The 23,616-nt window shown below is 43.0% G+C and overlaps 1 protein-coding gene across 1 annotated transcript in view; it reads right to left on the bottom strand.

Annotated features, from left to right (window-relative positions):
- LOC124775196 (monocarboxylate transporter 12-like) overlaps positions 1 to 23,616 on the bottom strand; it is a 592,169-nt gene that overhangs the window by 118,133 nt on the left and 450,420 nt on the right. The window contains exon 3 of the mRNA XM_047250035.1: positions 11,005 to 11,040. Coding sequence (XP_047105991.1) covers positions 11,005 to 11,040 — 36 coding nt within the window. The remainder of the gene's footprint in view (positions 1 to 11,004; positions 11,041 to 23,616) is intronic.

The following is a 23,616-nucleotide window of genomic DNA, read 5'->3' as shown; positions in this document are numbered from 1 at the left end:
CACATACAACTGTTGTAACCCAACATGCTCTACAAGTGTCAACATATTGCCTTGGCATGCTCGATCACCAGATCTGTCTCCAGTCGAGAACATCATCGGACGACAACTCCGGCGTCATCCGCAAACAACATTAACCGTCCCTGTATTGACCGACCAAGTGCAATAGACATGGAACTCATTCTCACACACTGACATCCAGCACCTGTACGATACAGTGCATGCACGTGTGCACGCTTGAATTCAACATTCTGGCGGTTACACAAGTTATTTGTGTACCAGCATTTCACACTGCAATGACTCATCTCGCGCTTACATTAACCTGTGATCTTGCAAAGTTAATCACGTAAATATGTTACTTAGACAAATGTATTCCCCAAAATTCTCTACTGCACATAAATCATTTTTAGGTGCTGCAATTTTTTCCGTAGGTGTATTTACCTTACTTGTTCATAAATGATGAGAATATTTCTGTAAGTTACAGCTCGTCAAAATAACATTCCATAAAGTTAATCATTCTATCAATTTCATTTTAAACAGGAAATAGTAAGTAGAAGCACAATTTCAAGCGGGAATAAAATGTGCACTTACAAAATCATGAAATTTTGTTTAAGTTGTTCCGGACCTTTCAGACGGTAATTAATCGTTGGTTAGGTAAATAGTCATATTTTTCATTACGTTGTTAACTTCGAGGAAACGTCTTCATTGGTACAAAATCACAAGATTATGATATGTAAACAAAGTTACACAAATGTAACATTCTTCAAACTTCGATCTCTAATGCGCGATTACTTAACGGATCTTTTACAACTAGTGTTGCAGTTAGATTCTTCTACTCGTAAAAGCAAATAGCCTAATTTTGTCTAAATTTTCATTAACAGAAAAAACATTTGTTTAACGTAATAATTAATGTGTGCATGTAGGTTTCCAGATTTTTCTGGTGCACATTTATAGGTTGTAAATAAAAAGCAAAAAGAAAAGCGTCAGGAGACAGTTCGATTTTAGTCTTCTTTGCCAGCAGCTCATAGACAGTAAGTTATCAAACTTACTTCTTTTCCATGTAAAAGGGTTCCTGAACACAGTTCTTGGTATAGACAGTTGGGCTTTGTACGTGTCGTACTATGTAGTAACATTTTACCATTACATCCTCTGCTGTGTTTTCTTTCTAACTTAACCGTGTGGAACCATACAAGTAAAATCTCATTACATATGAAGGAAATAAACCCGAAGTAGATACGAATAAACGTGTTATGCCCTTTCACTCATAAAAATAAACCCATTATACTATTTGGTATTTGACTGGAGGAACAAGACTTTTGCTCAGGCGAATACAGGGTTATAATTACAAAGTCAAATAGGGGAAATGCAGCAGTAGGTTTAATAATGAATAAGAAACAGGTTTGCGGTAAGCTAGTACAAACAGCATAGTGAACGCATTATTGTGGCCAAGATAGATACGAAGCACACGCCTACTACAGTAGTGCAAGTTTATATGCCAACTAACTCTGCAGATGACGAAGAAATTGAAGAAATGTATGATGAAATAAAAGAAATTATTCAGATAGTGAAAGGAGACGAAAATTTAATAGTTATGGGTGACTGGAATTCGATAGTAGGAAAAGGGAGAGAAGGAAAGGTAGTAGGTGAATATGGATTGGGGGTAAGAAATGAAAGAGGAAGCCGCCTGGTAGAATTTTGTGCAGCGCATAACTTAATCGTAGCTAACACTTGGTTCAAGAATCATGAAAGAAGGTTGTATACATCGAAGAATCCTGGAGATACTAAAAGGTATCAGATAGATTAAATAATGGTAAGACAGAGATTTAGGAACCAGGTTTTAAATTGTAAGACATTTCCAGGGGCGGATGTGGACTCTGACCACAATCTATTGGTTATGAACTGTAGATTAAAACTGAAGAAACTGCAAAAAGGTGGGAATTTAAGGAGATGGGACCTGGATAAACTGACTAAACCAGTGGTTGTACAGAGTTTCAGGGAGAGCGTAAGGGAACAAATGGCTGGAATGGGGGAAAGAAATACAGTATAAGAAGAAAGGGTAGCTTTGAGGGATGAAGTAGTTAAGGCAGCAGAGGATCAAGTAGGTAAAAAGACGAGGGCTAGTAGAAATCCTTGGGTAACAGAAGAAATATTGAATTTAACTGATGAAAGGAGAAAATATAAAAATGCACTAAATGAAGCAGGCAAAAAGGAATACAAACGTCTCAAAAATGAGATCGACAGGAAGTGCAAAATGGCTAAGCAGGGATGGCTAGAGGATAAACGTAAGGATGTAGAGGCTTATCTCACTAGGGGTAAGAAAGATACTGCCTACAGGAAAATTAGAGAGACCTTTGGAGAAAAGAGAACCACTTGCACGAATATCAAGAGCTCAGATGGAAACCCAGTTCTAAGCAAAGAAGGGAAAGCAGAAACGTGGAAGGAGTATATAGAGGGTCTATACAGGGGCGATGTTGTTGAGGACAATGTTATGCAAATGGAAGAGGAGGTAGATGAAGATGAAATGGGAGATATGATACTGCGTGAATAGTTCGACAGAGCACTGAAAGACCTGAGTCGAAACAAGGCCCCGGGAGTAGACAACATTCCATTAGAACTACTGACAGCCTTGGGAGAGCCAGTCCTGACCAAACTCTTACCCTCAGACTTCAAGAAGAATATAATAATCCCAATCCCAAAGAAAGCAGGTGTTGTCAGATGTGAAAATTACCGAAGTATCAGTTTAGTAAGTCACGGCTGCAAAATACTAACGCGAATTCTTTACAGACGAATGGAAAAACTAGTAGAAGCCGACCTTGGGAAAGATGAGTTTGGATTCCGCAGAAATATTGGAACACGTGAGGCATTACTGACCCTACGGCTTATCTTAGAAGCTAGATTAAGGAAAGTCAAACCTACGTTTCTAGCATTTGTAGACCTAGAGAAAGCTTTTGACAATGTTGACTGGAATACTCTCTTTCAAATTCTGAAGATGGCAGGGGTAAAATATAGGGAGCGAAAGGCTATTTACAATCTGTATAGAAACCAAATGGTAGTTATAAGAGTTGAGGGGCATGAAAGGGAAGCAGTGGTTGGGAAGGGAGTGAGACAGGTTTGTAGCCTCTCCCCGATGTTATTCAATCTGTATGTTGAGCAAGCAGTGAAGGAAACAAAAGAAAAATTTGGAGTAGGTATTAAAATCCATGGAGAAGAAATAAAAAACTTTGAGGTTCGCCGATGACATTGTAATTCTGTCAGAGACAGCAAAGGACTTGGAAGAGCATTTGAACGGAATGGATGGTGTCTTGAAGGGAGGATATAAGATGAACATCAACAAAAGCAAAACGAGGATAATGGAAATTAAGTCGGGTGATGTTGAGGGTATTAGATTAGGAAATGAGACACTTAAAGTAGTAAAGGAGTTTTGCTATTTGGGGAGCAAAATAATTGATTATGGTCGAAGTAGAGAGGATATAAAATGTAGACTGGCAATGGCAAGGAAAGCGTTTCTGAAGAAGAGAATTTTGTTAACATCGAATAAAGATTTAAGTGTCAGGATGTCGTTTCTGAAAGTATTTGTATGGAGTGTATCCATGTATGGAAGTGAAACATGTACGATAAATTGTTTAGACAAAAAGAGAATAGGAGCTTTCGAAATGTGGTGCTACGGAAGAATGCAGAAGATTAGATGGGTAGATCACATAACTAATGAGGAGGTGTTGAATAGGATTGGGGAGAAGAGAAGTTTATGGCACAAGTTGACTAGAAGAAGGGATCGGTTGGTAGGACATGTCGTGTGGCATCAAGGGATCACCAGTTTAGTATTGGAGGGCAGCGTGGAGGGTAATAATTGTAGAGGGAGACCAAGAGATGAATACACCAAGCAGGTTCAGAAGGATTTAGGGGTCAGTAGGTACTGGGAGATGAAGAAGCTTGCACAGGATAGAGTAGCATGGAGAGCTGCATCAAACCAGTCTCAGGACTAAAGACCACAACAACAACATACTATTTGGTCTACAAGCACGTTTTTGCGGAGGTCACTCACCAAAGATGAGTGAAGTATTCCGTAAACAATATCTCGTATCTACCATTATCTTTACTCATGAATATGGGGATGGACTAGATTAGCACTGAGCATGCTAGAAGCGTTAATTGGAAAATAAGTCATTTTCCAACTTTCACATTTCAGGACAGCAACAACTTCCATTTTTATGTTTTGGTGGGGGTATGGTTGAAAGTGACGACATTATGTCAGGACGGCTCTGAGCACGTGGGTGCTAACAAACTCATAAGCCACCAGTCTTATAGGCTTGGCAACGCTCAGTTCTCTCAGTGTCTTCATAAGTGCGCCGAATCCAAGTTTGTGACGGTCGCTTACCGATCAGTGTTGTAGAACTATGGATTTTCACGTCTAGCGTAGTAAGCATTGGTACAACCCCACCAGTGTTTGCCACAATGAAGACTGTAGTTAAACACAGAGCCCGCCATACTCCTCAGGGGAGATAATAGGAAGCCCAGGCCATCACCGAGTGGTGTAGACACTAGTTGTCCTTGATTGAAGTTTCAGTATACCGATACTAGGGCTAGCAATTGTTCCTACACAGCAAGAGATGACCGAGTGTGATTTGCCTGAAAACTGTCTTTGGTCCGATGACTGTTGCCTTGACAGTGTTCGTCCATTCCTCACCCTAGCATGACCAAATCAAACGTCCTACTGTCAGAACACGTAACAGTCCTGTATATAAAGCTGACCTCAGTAGACTACAGCGCCGCAGGTATGTACACTGGGCTGCCTAAAATCATGGAGTAACTCCTAATATCGTGTCGGACTTCCTTTCTCCTGGCTCAGTCATGCAGCTTGATGTTACATGGACTCAACAACTGGAGATCCTCTGCAGAAATATAAGGCCATGCTTCCTCTGTAACCGTCCAGTGTTGCTGGTACAGCATTTTATGCATGATCCGACCTCTCGAGTATGTCCCATAAACATTCGATGGGATTCATGTCGGGCGATCAGGATTGCCAAACCATTCGCTCGAACTGTCCAGAACGTTCTTCAAATAAATTGCGACCACTTGTGGCCCGGTGACATGGTGAACTGCCGTCCATAAAAATTCCATCATTGTTTGGGAATATGAAATCCAGGAATGTCTGCGAATGGTCTCCAGCTAGCCGAACATAACGATTTCCAGTCAACTATCGTTACTGTTGAACCAGAGGACCAAGTCCATTCCATGTAAACACAGCCCACACCATTATTGAGCCACTACCAGCTTGTACAGTACCTTGATGACAACTTGAGTCCATGGCTTCGTGAGGTCTGCACCATACTCGAACCCTACCGTCAGTTCTTAACAACTTAAAGTGGGACTCATCATACCAGGCCACGGGTTTCTAGTTGTGTAGAGTCAAACCGATATGGTCAAGGGTCCACCAGAGGCACTGTACTCCTGTACTCGATGCCCTCCTGTTAGCAAGGCACTCGCATCGGTGCCATTGCCCATTAACGGTGAATTTAGCAGTATTGTCCCAACGGATACGTTCGTTGTACGTCCCACATTCATTTCTGCTGTTATTTCACGCAGTGTTGCTTGGCTGTTAGCACTGACAATTCCACACGAACGTCGTTGCTCACGCTCGTTAAGTGAAGGCTGTCGGCTACTGCGTTGTCCTATGCGACTAGCGCGAAATTTGACAATTGGTATTCTTGGCACGCTCTTGACATTGTAGATGGCGGAATATCGAATTCCTTACCGGTATACGAAATGGAATGTCCATGCGTCTACCTCGAGCTAAACTATTTGATCAAAAGTATCCGGACACCTGGCTGAAAATGGCTTAAAAATTCGTGGTGCCCTCCATCGGTAATGGTGGAATTCAGTATGGTGTTGGCCCACCCTTAGCCTTGATGACAGCTTCCACTCTCGCAGGCATACGTTCAATCAGGTACTGGAAGATTTCTTGGGGAATGGTTGGTTGGTTGGTTGTTTAGGGGAAGGAGACCAGACAGCGAGGTCATCGGTCTCATCGGATTAGGGAAGGAAGTCGGCCGTGCCCTTTGAAAGGAACCATCCCGGCATTTGCCTGGAGCGATTTAGGGAAATCACGGATAACCTAAATCAGGATGGCCGGACGCGGGATTGAACCGTCGTCCTCCCGATTGCGAGTCCAGTGTCTAACCACTGCGCCACCTCGCTCGGTCTTGGGGAATGGCGGCGCATTCTTCACGGAGTGCTGCACTGACGAGGGGTATCGATGTCGGTCGGTGATGCCTGGCAGGAAGTCGGCTTTCCAAAACATCGAAAAGTGTTGTATGGGATTCAGGATAGAACTCTGTGCAGACCAGCCCATTACAGGGCTGTTATTGTCGTGTAACCACTCCGCCACAGGCCGTGCCATATGAACAGGTGCTTGATCGTGTTGAAAGATGCAGTCGCCATCTCCGAACTGCTCTTCAACAGTGGGAAGTAAGAAAGTGTTTATAACAACAATGTGGGCCTGTGCTGTAATACTGCCACGCAAAACAACAACGGGTGCAAGCCTCCTCCCTGAGAAACACGACCACACCATAACACCACCGCCTCCGAATTTACGCTGGCAGATGACGTTCACCGGGCATTCGCCATACTCACACCCTGCCATCGGATCGCCACATTGCGTACCCTCCACACAAAGTTTTCTCACTGTTCAATCGTCCAGTGTTTACGCTCCTTACACCTAGCGAGGCGTCGTTTGCCATTTACCGGCGTGATGTGTGGTTTATGAGCAGCCGTTCGACCATGAAATCCAAGTTCTCTCACCTTCCGCCTAACTGTCATAGTACTTTCAGTCGATCCTGATGAAGTTTGGAGTTCCTGTGTGACGGTCTGGATACACGTCTGCCTATTACACATTACGACTCTCTTCAACTGTCGGCGGTCTCTTTCAGTCAACAGACGAGGTCGGCCTGAACGCTTTTGTGCTGTACGTGTCCCTTCACGTTTCCACTCCACTGTCACATAGTAAACAGTGGACCGAGAGATGTTTAGAAGTGTGGAAATCTCGCATAAAGACTTATGACACAAGCGACACCCAATCACCTGACCATATTCGACGTCCGTGACTTCCGTGGAGCACCCCATTCTGCTTTCTCGTGATGTCTAATGACTACTGCTGTCGCTGATATGGATTACCTGGTAGTAGGTGGCAGCACAATGCACCTAATATGAGAAACGTATGTTTTTGGGGGTGTCCGGATATTTTTGATCACATAGTGTATCATTCCGCGTTCAAAGTCTGTTGATTTCAATCGTGCAACCGTAATCACTACGGAAACCCCTCCACATGATTCACATGAGAGCAAATGACAGCTCCGTCAATGTGCTGACGTTTTGTACATTGTGTATGCAATACTGCCGCCATCTCTATGAAAATATAGCTGTTCCAAGCATGAGCTAGTGATGAGCAAGACTGCTACCTTACGACTAAATAAATTTTCTCGTCAGAAGGCTAGCGTATTTTCGAGTGTTTATACCATTGGTGACGATTTCCTAGTCATTAGAAAGTAGTTTACACCGAAATCCATACCAGTACCTCACTTACAGGTCCAAGGAGACAGATAAGAGAACAGAGTGTTCTGTGATAGAAATCTTTGAAATATCGCTGCATGTTCGGAGAGGGGAAGAGGGATTCGCTGTTGTTTCAGAAGTGATGTGCTATTTACTATCTCTTCGCAACACCTTTTCCCGCTTGGTTCACAAATCGACTTTAAAAGTGTTTGAGGTCGACATATTGTTGCATTCGTTGCTCCACCTGGACCACTCGGGCACGCATGTTTCTTAGCATCAATGGATTACACAGGGACGTACCCAGCAAAGGGGAGGACCCCCCCCCCCCCCCCTTACCGCCCACAACACTACCGTGCTTCCAATATAGCAATAGTATTTTTTATAAGATCAGAACATTTCGTCGGTATTGACAACTGCTTAGTGTAACCAGAGCTATTTTCCATAAAATAGGGATGGGATAAAATGGCTAGTTAAAACTCATACCTGTATTTTATTTCTGAATAATCGGTATTTTTTGGTATTTATTTGGTCTTTATAATAACAGGTGTTTTATCTACTAACAATCGAGTGAAAAACCGAATATCAGTTAGCCTTAGCAGCAGTGCTGATATTTTTCTTTTTAAATAAAACTTTTGTAGTAAAAGGAGTAATTATTATTTGTAAGATTAGCTTTGGATTGAAACATAGCTTTATGGAAGAAAAATGGGAAAAACTATTAGTGCTATTTTAATAACAATGCCGACAGAAACGAGCAACACACACATGGAATAAGAATTGGTACTTCATCACTGAGACAATAATGTCCGTGTTCCTGTGCGTCGTGGTTTAAGGTACACCTGTACGTGCAGTGTGTAAGACTTGCCGCCATCTGATCTATACAGTGGTTTCTCGCTGTCGTCGCCGGACAGCCGTTGTATTGCAGAATGGCGCCAACCCTACTCAGGAAATGTTTTCACGAAGTGGCGTAGCAATGAAGTACTTTTCTTGGTTTCCTTCAAAGGATTAAATATCTGACTGCCTATTCTAAGAAATAATATAAGAGGAAGGACATTACGATAACCGCAATAAATTAAAAATTTAACAATTCTTTCATGGTATACTATGAATATAGAAAGTAGCTGATATGCTGCAGTGTCTTCATAATATACCTTTGTCTGCTTGTAGCCCTCGTAAAAAGGAAAACTTAACTTGAAAAACAGTGTCCTTCGACCTCAGTTTTCACTCTTAGACACTGAATATTCGTAATACCCAAAAAATATAATGGTCGCTGACTATAACATGATTTTTCAGCAGAGCTTCAAAAAATTTGAATCAATAGAAGAAAAGTGGTGATGTTTTGCTAGTATTGAACCATTTATCACTTTTACAGAAAGGTAGAGGTCGGTGAACGGACTAAGTTTTCCTTTATTTGCTATTTATTTTAATATTTGAATTCTATGCATCTCGAAACTGGGTGAGTCGAAATTTTTCAAAATTTATTCTGCGATTAATACCTGAAATAACAGGAATAACAAACTGAAAATCTGTTATATCAGAAACCGGTTATTTTCAGCGATTTTGACAATCATGTCATACTGATGTGGAAAAGAACCGATATAATCGAAAACGATTTTTCAGCGATAACCGCCATCCCTATTAGGAATCCTCAAAACTTCGTCGCCACTGGCTGTTATCCTCTTTGCAAATAAAAATGTCATATGGCTCTGTGATCTAAATGCGCCCAATGTAGTTGTATTTTCAGTTATATCAGAACAATGAAACACAAAGTAATCATCAGTGTCTGAATTTTATTTGCTTGACAGGCAAATAGAATGTACAAATCTCACACGAACGATACTGTTACCGTTAACTACGCTGTAGGAAGTAAGGGTCTATTACAAAGAGATATTGTGTTTGGTCATACGTGAACAGTTTTTCAATAACTATGAGTATTATCTTACATCGTTTCCGCTACCACCTCACGAAACTAATGAATGGCGCGTTTCTTTTGTACTACGTATTGGAGTCAACACTTGATGTACTCTAAGAAACCGCTAAATTACTGTGTTTGCAAGCTTGGAAGGTGTCATGAGAAGGGAACGTGATTTTTATTTTGTTGAAAACTTACGTGTGTGATGACAAACATAGACACTGAAATAATGCTGTATGCCACTCTTATTTCTAATCACTTAGCAGCGATCAGTAAATTTACATTACATGATATTTCATAAGACATTTAAAACTTGAAGCGTTCCCATAATCCAAAATTTCTATCTACAGGGGGTTCATTTTAAGTTACTTTACATTATTGTTATGGAAACATAACACCTGACATTAATATCTCTCTTTTCTATACAAATTGCAAGCTATACTATTGTAAATACAGAAAAATGAAGCGTCAAAAGAGAATAGCTGGGAGGCCATATCGTCCTTAAGCCCAGTGCAATTAAAAATAATTGACGAAAAATGCTGAGTTAGAGGGAAGCGTCAGTGAAACAGAAGATGCGTCAGAGGAGCGTTGTTATTAAACTGGAGGCTTTGTGAAATAGTGGTGTTAAACAACCAGGTCGGCCGTGGAAACTTAACCAAGAGGAGAAAGAGTCATCTGTGTAGCGTGCTGTGGAAGTGTGTAACTTCGGCCTAAAAGAAGGTATTTTCTGTTGTACAAAGATTCTGATCCTATTTCCGAAACTGAACTTCCAGTTACGCAGACAAAAGAGAATTGTATTCTGTGAAGTAACTCGAATACGTATGAGGTAAATGAACGATTGTGAGACTTATTCTTTTACATACTGTCATTAAATCTTAATAAATCACAAAATAAATAAGTTAAATAATGTTTTTCATCTTCTACTCAAATAAATGGACACAAAAACCGTAACTATAAGCCATGGTAACATATGTGAGGTGGACCGTAATTGGGAACATCGGCACCTAACTGATCCTATTTTTAATAAGTAAAATCTGCTCTGATAATACTTTTAAGTTGAAAACTGGAATAATAACAATATTACTGACCACTTGAAAATAAAAACAAATAATATGAATCTTATATACAAGAGATGTAAACAAAATGAAGAAAATTTCGGAAATTGGATGACAGTTATGTGAAACTATGGTACTTTGATTTTTACATGCTCTCAACAAGGACTGTCAGACCACATTGTCGAGAGAAAATGAGGGAAACAATTAAAAGAAGCCTATAGCATTAATTAACAGGATACAAACCTTCAAAAAGGAGAAAATATTGCCATACCGAGTGAAACATGTGCGAGACGACACAATGAAAACGAAAAGTGCATCTTACTCCATCGGTGAATCAAGTAGTCAGTGCGAAAATGAAAATACAGCGTTATCAAATATGACTACCAAAGATATTGTGACAAAAGGCTTAGAAGAAGCATCTTAACACAGAAATAATATTCGTCCTCCAATATCTTTTATGTTTAAGTGAACAGGAAAATACTTCCCATCGTTACTTACCAACAGCTATCTCCATCGCTTTCCATTGTCTCGTATCTGAAAAAATAAAGTTGTTTTTTAATTCATACATTCTAGAAAACACTATAAGCAAACATTATACGTGTATATTACAAAATATCATATATTCTATCTTTTTCTGCAGCTGCGTATCCAGGTTTAGGATCTGGGAGGGGTTATTTTGTTACTCTCTCTCTCTCTGTCTCTGTCTCTGTCTCTCTCTCTCTCTCTCTCTCTCTCTCTCTCTCTCTCTCTCTCTGTCTCCAGAATTTTTGGGGGACGTCATGACCCCCAGAGCAACTCCTCTCCTTGTATTTCCACCTGTCAATGGACTGCAATAACAAGAAGTAACAGAATCCAAAGTACTCGAACTTCTTTTAAACTAGACAGCGCCTACTCGTAATCACCGATTTCGTCCAAATTTATAGTATATTCAGGGTGGCTAGAAACGAAAGTGATATAAATGGGATCTCCAGATACAAAGCGTTTGGAGAAAATAGCATTTTGGTGCGGATCGGGCAAGACATCAGCGATTTATGTTAGCGTATTTTCCTAGCAGCGGTTAGAGAAGCGGGTACAGTGCGGAATGGTCATCCGAATTTCGTGGAGTGGAGTCCTTATGCGAAACATATTCTGCTTTCAGTTTTCACGTTACTTTCACTGCAAACAAACGGAAATAATACTAAATGTATTCTATTCATCAATGTTTTCAAAAAAATCATAAAAGGAAAGGGAAAGAAGAATTTGGAATTGCGTATAAATTTCCAACAAATGATTGTACTTCAGCATCCACGGGGACAATGCAAATAATTTTCCAAGAAGGAATTGTAATTAATGCGTACAGAACTTCGTATTCCCTTAATTTCATTTTGATTTCTAGCAGCCCTTGGCAGTAGCAAGGTAACAGTACTTCCCAATACAAGTACACTCAATCAACAAAGTAATAATGACACTAGCTGCTAGTGGTTGTTGAAACAAATCAATGGAGAAAGTTGACGATTGGTGCCCAACCAGGATTCGAATTCTGATTTTCCCGTTTTTCGCAAGTCGTCGCTTCGTCCGCTTCAGCCATCCAGACACGGTCCTTGAGTAATCCAAATTTCCAACTTATCCACACCCTACCGCCATAGTGCCCCAGCCCATTACCATTATTACTCACAGCAATCGCTGATTATCTCCACACACTATTGATGTAGTGCCCCTGCCGTCCGAAAGAACACACACACACACACACACACACACACACACACACACACACACACACACATATATATATATATATATATATATATATATATACACTCCTGGAAATGGAAAAAAGAACACATTGACACCGGTGTGTCAGACCCACCATACTTGCTCCGGACACTGCGAGAGGGCTGTACAAGCAATGATCACACGCACGGCACAGCGGACACACCAGGAACCGCGGTGTTGGCCGTCGAATGGCGCTAGCTGCGCAGCATTTGTGCACCGCCGCCGTCAGTGTCAGCCAGTTTGCCGTGGCATACGGAGCTCCATCGCAGTCTTTAACACTGGTAGCATGCCGCGACAGCGTGGACGTGAACCGTATGTGCAGTTGACGGACTTTGAGCGAGGGCGTATAGTGGGCATGCGGGAGGCCGGGTGGACGTACCGCCGAATTGCTCAACACGTGGGGCGTGAGGTCTCCACGGTACATCGATGTTGTCGCCAGTGGTCGGCGGAAGGTGCACGTGCCCGTCGACCTGGGACCGGACCGCAGCGACGCACGGATGCACTCCAAGACCGTAGGATCCTACGCAGTGCCGTAGGGGACCGCACCGCCACTTCCCAGCAAATTAGGGACACTGTTGCTCCTGGGGTATCGGCGAGGACCATTCGCAACCGTCTCCATGAAGCTGGGCTACGGTCCCGCACACCGTTAGGCCGTCTTCCGCTCACGCCCCAACATCGTGCAGCCCGCCTCCAGTGGTGTCGCGACAGGCGTGAATGGAGGGACGAATGGAGACGTGTCGTCTTCAGCGATGAGAGTCGCTTCTGCCTTGGTGCCAATGATGGTCGTATGCGTGTTTGGCGCCGTGCAGGTGAGCGCCACAATCAGGACTGCATACGACCGAGGCACACAGGGCCAACACCAGGCATCATGGTGTGGGGAGCGATCTCCTACACTGGCCGTACACAACTGGTGATCGTCGAGGGGACACTGAATAGTGCACGGTACATCCAAACCGTCATCGAACCCATCGTTCTACCATTCCTAGACCGGCAAGGGAACTTGCTGTTCCAACAGGACAATGCACGTCCGCATGTATCCCGTGCCACCCAACGTGCTCGAGCATGTTTGGGACTGGTTGAAGCGTCGTCTCACGCGGTCTGCACGTCCAGCACGAACGCTGGTCCAACTGAGGCGCCAGGTGGAAATGGCATGGCAAGCCGTTCCACAGGACTACATCCAGCATCTCTACGATCGTCTCCATGGGAGAATAGCAGCCTGCATTGCTGCGAAAGGTGGATATACACTGTACTGGTGCCGACATTGTGCATGCTCTGTTGCCTGTGTCTATGTGCCTGTGGTTCTATCAGTGTGATCATGTGATGTATCTGACCCCAGGAATGTGTCAATAAAGTTTCCCCTTCCTGGGACAATGAATTCACGGTGTTCTTATTTCAATTTCCAGGAGTGTGTGTGTGTGTGTGTGTGTGTGTGTGTGTGTGTGTGTGTGTGTGTGTGTGAGGGTGTGTGTGCGTGTTCGGAGCTTACGGGCGCTCATAAGGTATCAGCACCCTTATACATAATGATCCCATACAGATGAGTAATTGTCATGTAAGGCTGCAGGATAAACGTTGGTCTCTGTTCTTCTGGACATGCACGAAAGAACAGACACCACGCACATGCGAGCAAAATCGCCCATCGGCCGTTGGAGACAACGTTAGGTGTGGCTACGGAGCTCAATCGCTTGTTAGCTCTCGACTGAGTAACGTGAATTTTTAGAGAATATTGTATGAACAGTGAGAATATTGTTTTTCTACAGAAACCTTACAACTATAATGTTTTTGTAAAGTTGTACCTTTTATGCCGTGTGCAAGATGCCGAAAAAGTTATTGTTTCCCGCGTTTTTACGATGAACCCCCTTACCCCAACACGTGTAAATCACCCACTGCAAATTAGAAGAAGTCTCTAATTTTATATGCAACATCGACAAAAAACTGCGGTAAACCCACTTTCTCCGAAAATAAGTTTTTGCTACCATTTTGTTCTCTATGCTGGCATCTTTCTAGTACCTCCATGAAAAACAAGGAAAGCAGCTTGCGTCCCCCCTAAAACATATCTGCAAAACATTTTACAGTACAAAAGTCGGTTTATCTACTTCTCGTTGCAAAGCAAAGCTGAATAAATCCACTGGGCGATAAAGTATCAGAACTTGTTCAATCCTTAGCAAGAGCAAATATCTGAAGACGCAAATCTCGCTTTGTACACGTTATTTGTTTTCCTGAACAATGCTGGTTTCCCAGCTTATTATTTCATGAAAGTTAGTTCTGACGCTGTGTGTGACAGTTTCGTCAAGCTGTCCCAAATGTACGCTACCGTGAAACAGAAAATAGCAGCACGCCGGCTATTACCTAACCATACTGGTGCGTTTCTCTTGGCTTGGTTTCTTCGTGAAAGTATGGAGAACGATTATAATGTATTTTTTGGATCAATTACTAAGGTTCCTTTATCATTTACTCCATAATCATGGGTTTTAATGATGGAATGTGTGTATAATTAGTTGCAAAAGGCCGTAAAAGATCATCAAATCCGTCTGACCAGAAGAGATACAAACTAAAACGTATGAGGTAAGAATGAATTGCCAACTGTTTTATTTCATGCTATTTCATGGTAGCATGGAAATAGTAAAACCTTCATTGTTAGCATATCTGAAAAAGGTAATTTATGCTCTGATTTGTCAGGTTCCTGCAGCGTTTCTTTTCACCTCCTGGTTGTTTTGGAGTACTGACACATGGTGCTTCACCTCCAGACTCTGCAATAGAAATTGTTGTGTACATTCCCTTTTTTGCTTGTCTCCTTGGATTACACTTTAGATTATTTTCTCGTCTGCGGCTGGTAGCGGTGCTGAAAACGCAATATAGGCCATGGCGCCGCCCATTGTGTAGTGCTGTGCTGTGCTGTTTGGGCAGCCGGCATCACTGCCTTGGAAACTTTCCGCAGCGTCTCACGAAATGTGTGAGACCTATTCAAGCTCTGCGGATAGCGAGGCGATGAGTGTGGTCAGGTCTTCACTGGCCAAGGCGCACCTATTGTGCGGCAGCTGCAAGACGTCGGGCTAGACGGCGTTGGTAGCGCTTGCGCTGCGACACCTGTCGCTATGGCTGTGTCTTCTTCAGAACAAGGAAGGGAGGGAGATTGGGTTTAATGTGCCGTCGACATCGAGGACATTACAGACGAAGCACAAGCTCGGATTTTGTCAAGAATGGGGGTGGAAATCGGCCGTGACCTTTCAAAGAAACCATCACGGCATTTGTCTGGAGCGATGTAGGGAAATCCCGGAAAACCTAAATCAGGATGACTGGACGCAGGTTCGAATCGTCGTCCTCCCGAATGCGAGTCCATTGTGCTGAGCACTGCACCATCACTCTCTGTGTCTTCTTCACGGTGCTGGGCTTTCCGCCTGGGAAGTTAATTCTATGTTCCTATGGCGTGCTCGCCCTTGAACACACAGCGCGCGCGTGCGCGCTTGCTGCCTCCAGATGCAGAGGAATTGGCGGCCAGTAAGTGTTCGTTGTTGATCGGCTGCTCGGCGTCTGTGGGCCAGGGTGCAGGCATCTGACGGGACGGTCGGCTTTCTTCTTGAGTTTTGATGGGCTAACGTGGCCTAAATCACTTCACAGTCACCGTAGCTTGCGATGTACGGGCCATCACAGTTCTTGCTCTGGGGAGTGTGCGTCTCGGCTAGCGGGCTCCTTGCACTCGCTTGTTCGCCTACGCACTTCTCACATGCCTCGGGGAACGTACAGTACCGTGACCCATGTCCCACTCCTTGGTAGCGGAAGCACTAGGGCGAGTCATTCTTGTTCCGTAGATGTTTATGTGCTACAGATTTACGTTTAGCTGCACTGATAATGTAAGGAATGAGGAGATTCTGTGCAGAATAGGAGATGAAAGGAATATGTGGAAAACACAAAACAGTAGAGACAGGATGATAGGACATCTTTTCGGACATCAGGGGACAAATTCCATGGCACCGGCGGTACCTGTAGAGTATTAAAAATGTGGAAGAAGACAGAGACCAGAATACGAGTACATCCAACATATAATTGAGGAAGTCTGTTGTGCTGAGGAATTCGTTGTGGGTTGCATCAAACCAGCCACAAGACTGATGACTGAAAAAATAGAAAGTGTGACGTCGGTTGCTGAGCCTAAGCGGTGTTCAAAAGCGAAAAAAAATGAATAAATGCTCGGCTACCCTCATCACATGAAAAGAGCTTATTTCTCCTGATTGTTGTTAGCGATCACCAGGAGTGGGTGGATTTGATACGCGCCACTGTACGCACACCATAACAGATGACCTCCAGGGCTTCATTCAGGAGGTCAGGGTCTGTCACTTTGGGAAATCCCTGAAGACTGCCTTGATGACATTATCTGTGACAACAGTATAAGTACTGAAAGGAGTGAGAGTTCTGCTGCCTCGCTTGTGACCTTCCTGGAGTCTTCGACAGATGATAGTTGCATTCGCACATTGTTGTCTCCTGCATCCCTCACAGTGAAGACGGTTGTCGTCCCCACTTTGAGGCACTGGAGAAATCGTTCGTAGTTCTTAACGCGCACGATGATGAGTGGAAGCCGATGCTCCGACTGCCCAGCAGGGAGTGCCAGACGTGAGCTGGCCATGTCTTCTGTGAGTTGGTTTTTAGTCGTTTGCACTGCTTTCTTCTGCTCCACTGGCAGGAATGGGATGATGGTGGCCACTTCCGTGGCCACCATTGTAGTCGAATAGAAGAGCTTCTCTGGTCTAAAGTCACAATTACCTCAGCTAGTTACTACAGTGAAGCGTGCAAGGGTCACTGAATTGTTTTGCAGTTATAAATAGATGTAGACAGTCGGTGTTAGAAGGAGGCAGTTGAGTACATCAATACACCACGCAGTAAGTGGTACTTCAGATTCGCCCCTGTAAAAAGGGTTGTGATCGCCAGAAGTGAACACGGAAACGCTCAAGTAAGAGGTGAATTTGCCTGCAGAATGGACGCTGGTGAAGGTAGAGGGACATGAAGACAAGGCAAAGCCTATTTATCATTGGATCCCAACTGGAGGCCAGCCGGTGTGGCCGAGCGGCTCTAGGCGCTTCAGTCTGGAACCGCGCGACCGCTACGGTCGCCGGTTCGAATCCTGTCTCGGGCACGGATGTGTGTGATGTCCTTAGGTTAGTTAGGTTTAAGTTGTTCTAAGTCCCATAGTGCTCAGAACCAGTTGAACCATTTGAACCACCCAACTGGAACGCCCTTAAAGGCAGCGAAAGTGAGGACCGTTGATTTCCGGTTCAAAAAGAATTTCGAGCAGACTTGAGAAGGAAACGAAAATCTTGTTTCCTACAAGAATGCATCTGATTGTCAAACAGCTATAAAAAAGTGCAAAGAAAGACTCAGACTGTGGAATTGATACAGAGGATAATCAGTCGACAGTCATTTGGACGAAACAGGGCAGGATTTGTAAGCTTCTCACGTTTCAACTACTAACACTTGTACAGTTTCACTTGTTTTGTAATCACAGTCAACTGTAGTGATTAAGTTGTTGCATTTTCTCCTTTGTACAGGTATTAAGTTGTCTTTGTACTCTTATGCAATGAAAATATATGCACATCCACATCTACAGAAGAAAAACTTTGTAGATCCTTGGGAATTGATGCATAACTCGGCGAATCCAAATTATTTTAGGTTATGATTAGTAAAAGAAAAACAAAATATTTCAGGGGTTGTCAGAAATATAATACGTAAGTAAACATAAATCTATTAAGGAAATGAAATTCGAATACCTGCCACAAGAAAGAAGTAAGACATATTTTTGCGTTTCCTGAAAGAAATATTCTGGTGCACTCACTGCAATTTGCTTTTGTGTGCCTTACTATCACGTTCTGGAAATTTATTTCCGATCTCAGATATTCGTGCGCCTTTCCTTTTCCCGCCTTTCGTGAAAATATCAATAAGTACATTATACTGAGCATTATTTCAGTTTATTTGCAATATAAGTAACGTAAAAATCGAATTTTCTTTTAAAATTTATGCACAGGAACTCGATCACGCGACCCTCGGATTTTCGTTCTGTGCTGCTCCCGCTAGGTCAATCGCTGCTTGGGAACTACGCTAAAATAAATGGCTCATGCCTCGGCCAATCCATGCCAACAACATACTTTTTTTTTTATAAATGCTTGGCCATCCGGAGCTCCCGCTTCCGTCACTTTGATTTCTTGCTGCCCCTGCGTAAACCATAGCTTTTCCCGAAACCGGTGATGACGATTAGGCGGGTCCCGGTGTTAGTTTACAGATCAGTATTCTAGAGACCAAGTCACATTATAAAACAAACCGTTTATCTCAGAGAGAAGTTAGCGGTCTCCAGGGATCTCATGAGTCAATATAGTCTCTATAAATTTACGAATTCTGCTTTAAAGAAGAAATTTCTTCTCAGTTAAGCCCCAACTACCATTCATTTATTTTACAAAAAGGAATAATAACTCTTATAAGAAAGGCCAAATTCTTCCGTTTGCAGATCTGTAACAATAACAATCAATTCTGATGACAAAATAAAATCGTAAGGCCCTCCCAGACGACCTAAACACTGCAAGGATGTCGACGACATTCAGTTACTTCCGACAGAAGTGGTTACATTAAATCCAAGTAGCAAAATGTGCCACTGAAAGCAAACAATCTCTGATGTGTCTATAACACAAACTATAACTTTGTTGGAGATACTTAATTAATTGTTCCGTTGACCCATACCAACTGAGATGTGTAATGTATTCACAGAGATAAATGGGACGTTAGCTCAAGACTGGACTGTTACTACAGAGGAGAGATTTCCAAGACTCCATTCAGTCATACACAATGTAACACTTACATCGATTAGAAGTAGCTTTATATTATGTAACTTTGTATTTGTGATTATGAATTGTTTATTCTTGGTGGTTAAGGTCATTGATTTGTGAGACGAAATTTAGAGTTTGTAATGTGTATATGGGAAAAGATGAATTATTGTTTAAAATAATGAAATTTTATGATTTGTGTAAGTCTATAAGATAAAAAATGTGTATTGGCAGCTGGTTCGTGCTTAGGGCACTTGTATTGTAAAATGTAAAAGATGTAGTGAAGACCCTCGCAACGAAAGTGGCTTGGCGCGATGTAAAAGGTGGTTTTGGTGGTCGAACTGGGTGGCTCCTTTGTGTGAACGGTGCGCAGTCAGTGGCTGGTCGTTGCACGGTACACATCGACGATGCCAAGGGAGGCAATTGGAAGCCGTTTTGCAAGAAATTTGCCTCGTATGTGGATATAGCTGATGTTTGGAATTCTCGGCAATAAGGCTCTAACACGTTAAAAATCCGTCGCCAAGAAGAAATTTTATAGAGCATTCAAACATCAAGAGCCGTGAGTACGGTTATCCGTCACGTAGCTTGACGGCATAACTTCGCCACTGCTCCACCAACTTCATGCACAAAGGTATGTATCAGATCATGGACCAGTTAATTTGTGTGAGTGATTTTAATCATAATCTCAGTGCTATAAACTTGTGTTTACAATCATATCTTCTATCCTGATCATGTACCTATGCAAAGTCCTCTCCTAAGTGTTTATAACACCGAGTATCATGTTTCAAATGAACAAGTGATTTATTCATGTTTATCAAACGTGCAAGGATAAGGAAAAGTTGAATTTACTTAGAATTTTGCTAAGGTGCTCTCAGTTTACTGCAAAGTATCGTTTTGCAAGAATTCAGTGCCAGACTGTGTAAATGTTACTGTCTAAAATACCTACTTCACAGATGATGAAATAGGTATATAAGTTGAACTTATTTGAAACATAATTTAGCCTTGATTACTATCATGAAAGATTTTTTTGAAGTTAATTGAGCTCAGTGTTGAATAATTTGACTTGAAAAGTAAAAATATAAACTATTCCAAGAGAAGTAAAGAGTTAATTTTGTTTGAATTAGTATTTGCTACTGAAGTAATTTTAGAGCTTGAATAGTGACACCATATTAGTTTATGTATCCCTATCATATTCTTCAAATATTAAAAAAATCAATGGACTATTATTACTACTATGGAAATCTGATTTATTTCTATAAACGGGAGTATAAACAGTGCGATTGTGGTATTATTTATTTTAATTGAGGTATTTTTATGTCATTTAAGTCAGAAGCCCCTCCTGGCCAATTATAGTTTGGCACTTCTGGCAGGAACATTTCAGTAGTGATCCAAATAACAACATTTGAGTGTAGCTTTTATTAGTGTGAGTTTGGTACGAGTTTGTTTTCTATGATTACTAATTTGCGCGTAATTGACAACTACTGCTACACACAGCTCAGAGTGGATTGTGCCCTTTTGTATCCCGTATGCTCTTCAAAGGGAATATTCAATTTTCTTAAAGTTATATTTCCAAATTACTGTGCCTAATTAGGCTGCCGACCGTAAGTTTTTTTCATTCACATATGCATTTTACTACAATCATTAAACCCCAAAGTTAGAGCCTGTTTAGCTTTTCTGTTAATTGCAATATATTGAAAATTACAGTCCGATACCTTTATCCGTTAGACACACACGCAGTGAAAATTTCAAAGTCCTCTCAGAGGGTGACATTAACTTGAGTAACAGCAGGCTAGTGCTATAACATATTCCAAACGTGTATTAGGAGAGCAGAGACGAAAGGAGAATCATCTTAACTCCAATTCTGAGCTTTTATGGAAAGTAAACTTGGAAACTTGTGGTAAGGTCTTATGGGACCAAACTACGGAGGTCATCGGTCCCTAAGCTTACACAATACTTAATCTAACTTGAACTTACGCTAAGGACAACAAACACCCATGTCCGAGGGAGGACTCGAACCTCCGACGTGGGGGGAGCAGCCCGGGCCGTGACAAGTCCCCCAAGACAGCGCGGCTACTCCGCGTGGCTATGGAAAGTAGTTTTTGAAATCACAAGTAGGTGATATGGTGCTTAAGGTCCACGCTTCATCACAGAACGTGGAGAGTTGCCCACTCACTGAAGCAGAATAGGTGGCAATCTGTGGAAAACCTGACGACGGAGTAAAATGCTGGTTGAGACATAAATTGTTCGGAGCACACTGTGTTGAGGGATGTTGAACGTGGGGTTTCGCAGAAGGCGACCTTTGCATATCCCCATGCACGGGATCGTGGAATTGGACCGCAGATCAATTGAACGTCTCGCGTGGTAGGACGATTCACGTTTCCCGTTACACCAGTTCATGTCCGGATAAGTCGACATCCAGGTGAACGGCTGATCCAAACATTCACCGCGCCACGGACGCAGGCGGGTGGCGGCAATGTTATGCTCTGGAGTATATTCGCCTGCGCTTCCACGGCAACAGAGGTAGTGATACACTACACAAAAAAGAACGATTTTCCCACGAAGGAATTATCCGAATGTGACGGAAATCGATAGATGAGATGTACAAGTACACGCAAACCAATGATTACAATTTCAGAAAAATCGGATGATTTATTCAAGAGTAACAGCTTGACAAATTGAGCAAGTCAGTAACGCGTTGTTCCACCTTATGAGCCGTTATTCGGCTTGACACTGATTGACAGAGTTGTTGGATGTCCTCCTGAGGGATATCGTGCCGAATACTATACAGCTGATGCGTTGGATCATCAATATCCCGAGATGATTGGAGGGCACTGCCCATAATGCTCCAAACGTTTTCAGTTGGGGAGAGATCCAGGACCCTTGCTGGCCCAGATAGGGATTGGGATGCACGAAGCCAAGCAAAATAAATTCTCGCCGCCTATGGGCGGGCATTATCTTGCTGAAATGGAAGCCTCTGGCTTACCTTGGAGGGCTATCAAACGAGGTGTAGAATACCGTCGACGTATAGTACCTCGGCGCTGTAAGGGTGCCACGGACGACAACAAAACGGGTCCTGCTACAAAATGAAATGGCACTACAGACCATCACTCCTGTTTGTCAGGCCGTACGGTGGGCGAAATTCAGGTTGGTATTGCTCTCTGATGCTTCTTCGCTGGTAATCGGGTCTCACTCCACCCTCGGTAGCTGATTGGTCAGCGCGTCAGAATGTCAATCCTAAGAGCCCGGACTCGATTCCCTGCTGGGACGGAGATTTTCTCCGCTCAGGGACTGGGTGTTGTGTTGACCTAATCATCATCATCTCATCCCCATCGACGCGCAAGTCGCCGAAGTGGCTTTAAATCGAAAGACTTGCACCTGGCGAACGGTCTACCCCACAGGAGACCCTAGTCACACGACATTTACATTTATTTATCGGGGCTCAGTTCGGAGCGGGACTCATCACTGAAGACAGTCAATGAGATTCCAGGCCGAATGTGTCCGACACCACTGAAAATGGGCTTGTTGGTTTTCAGAGGTTAATGGCAATCGGCGCAGAGGGCGCCATGAGCTCTGCGCCCTTTCTGAGGGCCAACTTTCAATGGCCCTTGTGGTCACTGATGCATCAGTTGCACTTAGTATGGATGATTGTGGTGAATTCTGGGCTCTTTATTTATTTATTCATTACAGGTCAGCTTTATTGCGTCATGTATGGTCCATTTCGGCCTATGGATAGCTGCGTTCAAGAAACATGTCCGTATTTAACAATTGTTTTGCGCAACAGGAGAACTGAGATGTGTGTGTTACTGAAACACGTCGTTGTTCCCACGTAGTAGTAATATGTATTTTTTAAATATGACACTCATTTCACCGACGCAACTGCATTTGCAATGGTCCACAGGACAGAACTGACCAATCACGCAGTGAACTTCATCTGTACAAATATTATTCTGAGAGACTACGGTGGACATTGAGAACGATGCAAGTCATCATGGAAATCTGGACTCTTAAGATGTAGCAGTGAATACTGTAGTTGCTTTTAATAGTGGAAACCCTGCCGACGTGCTGCCCGACGCCCTAGGAATCTAGCAGACTATATCTGTTGACCGGGAATTATGAGGGTGGATCCAGTATCAAAATCAACCATCTACAGGTTATATGCAACAAAATAAATGAAAAACAAACAACAGATTCTGTAGTGCTAACAGTAGTATTAGTAGTTGGGCAACGGGTTAAGAGTTTAATTGTTGTTGTGCAGTAGCTGTTATGTCCTAGCCAGTAACACCACCCGAGCCCGCTGCCAAAAGGTTGGCAGCATCAAAGTCCGGACGCCGTCCGCATAAGCAGCGCCAGCGAGACAGCAAATCGCCGCAAGTCTGCGCGCGCCACCGCTGGCTTCTGGCTTCTTAAGCGCTGGAGTCGCGAGCGCTAGGACAGTTCTGTATTCGCCACTCAGTTGTATACTCGCCACCGAATCGTGTACTTGCTAGTCAGTTGTGTGTTCATCGCAGCAGAGTTGTTGTTTGTCGTCAGCCGACGCTGACCTAGCCGCTCCGACTCGAAC

This window comes from Schistocerca piceifrons, chromosome 2 (assembly GCF_021461385.2).
Source record: "Schistocerca piceifrons isolate TAMUIC-IGC-003096 chromosome 2, iqSchPice1.1, whole genome shotgun sequence".
Taxonomy (NCBI): domain Eukaryota; kingdom Metazoa; phylum Arthropoda; class Insecta; order Orthoptera; family Acrididae; genus Schistocerca; species Schistocerca piceifrons.
Note: the sequence above shows the minus strand (reverse complement) of the source record. Positions and strands in the feature narration are given on the sequence as shown.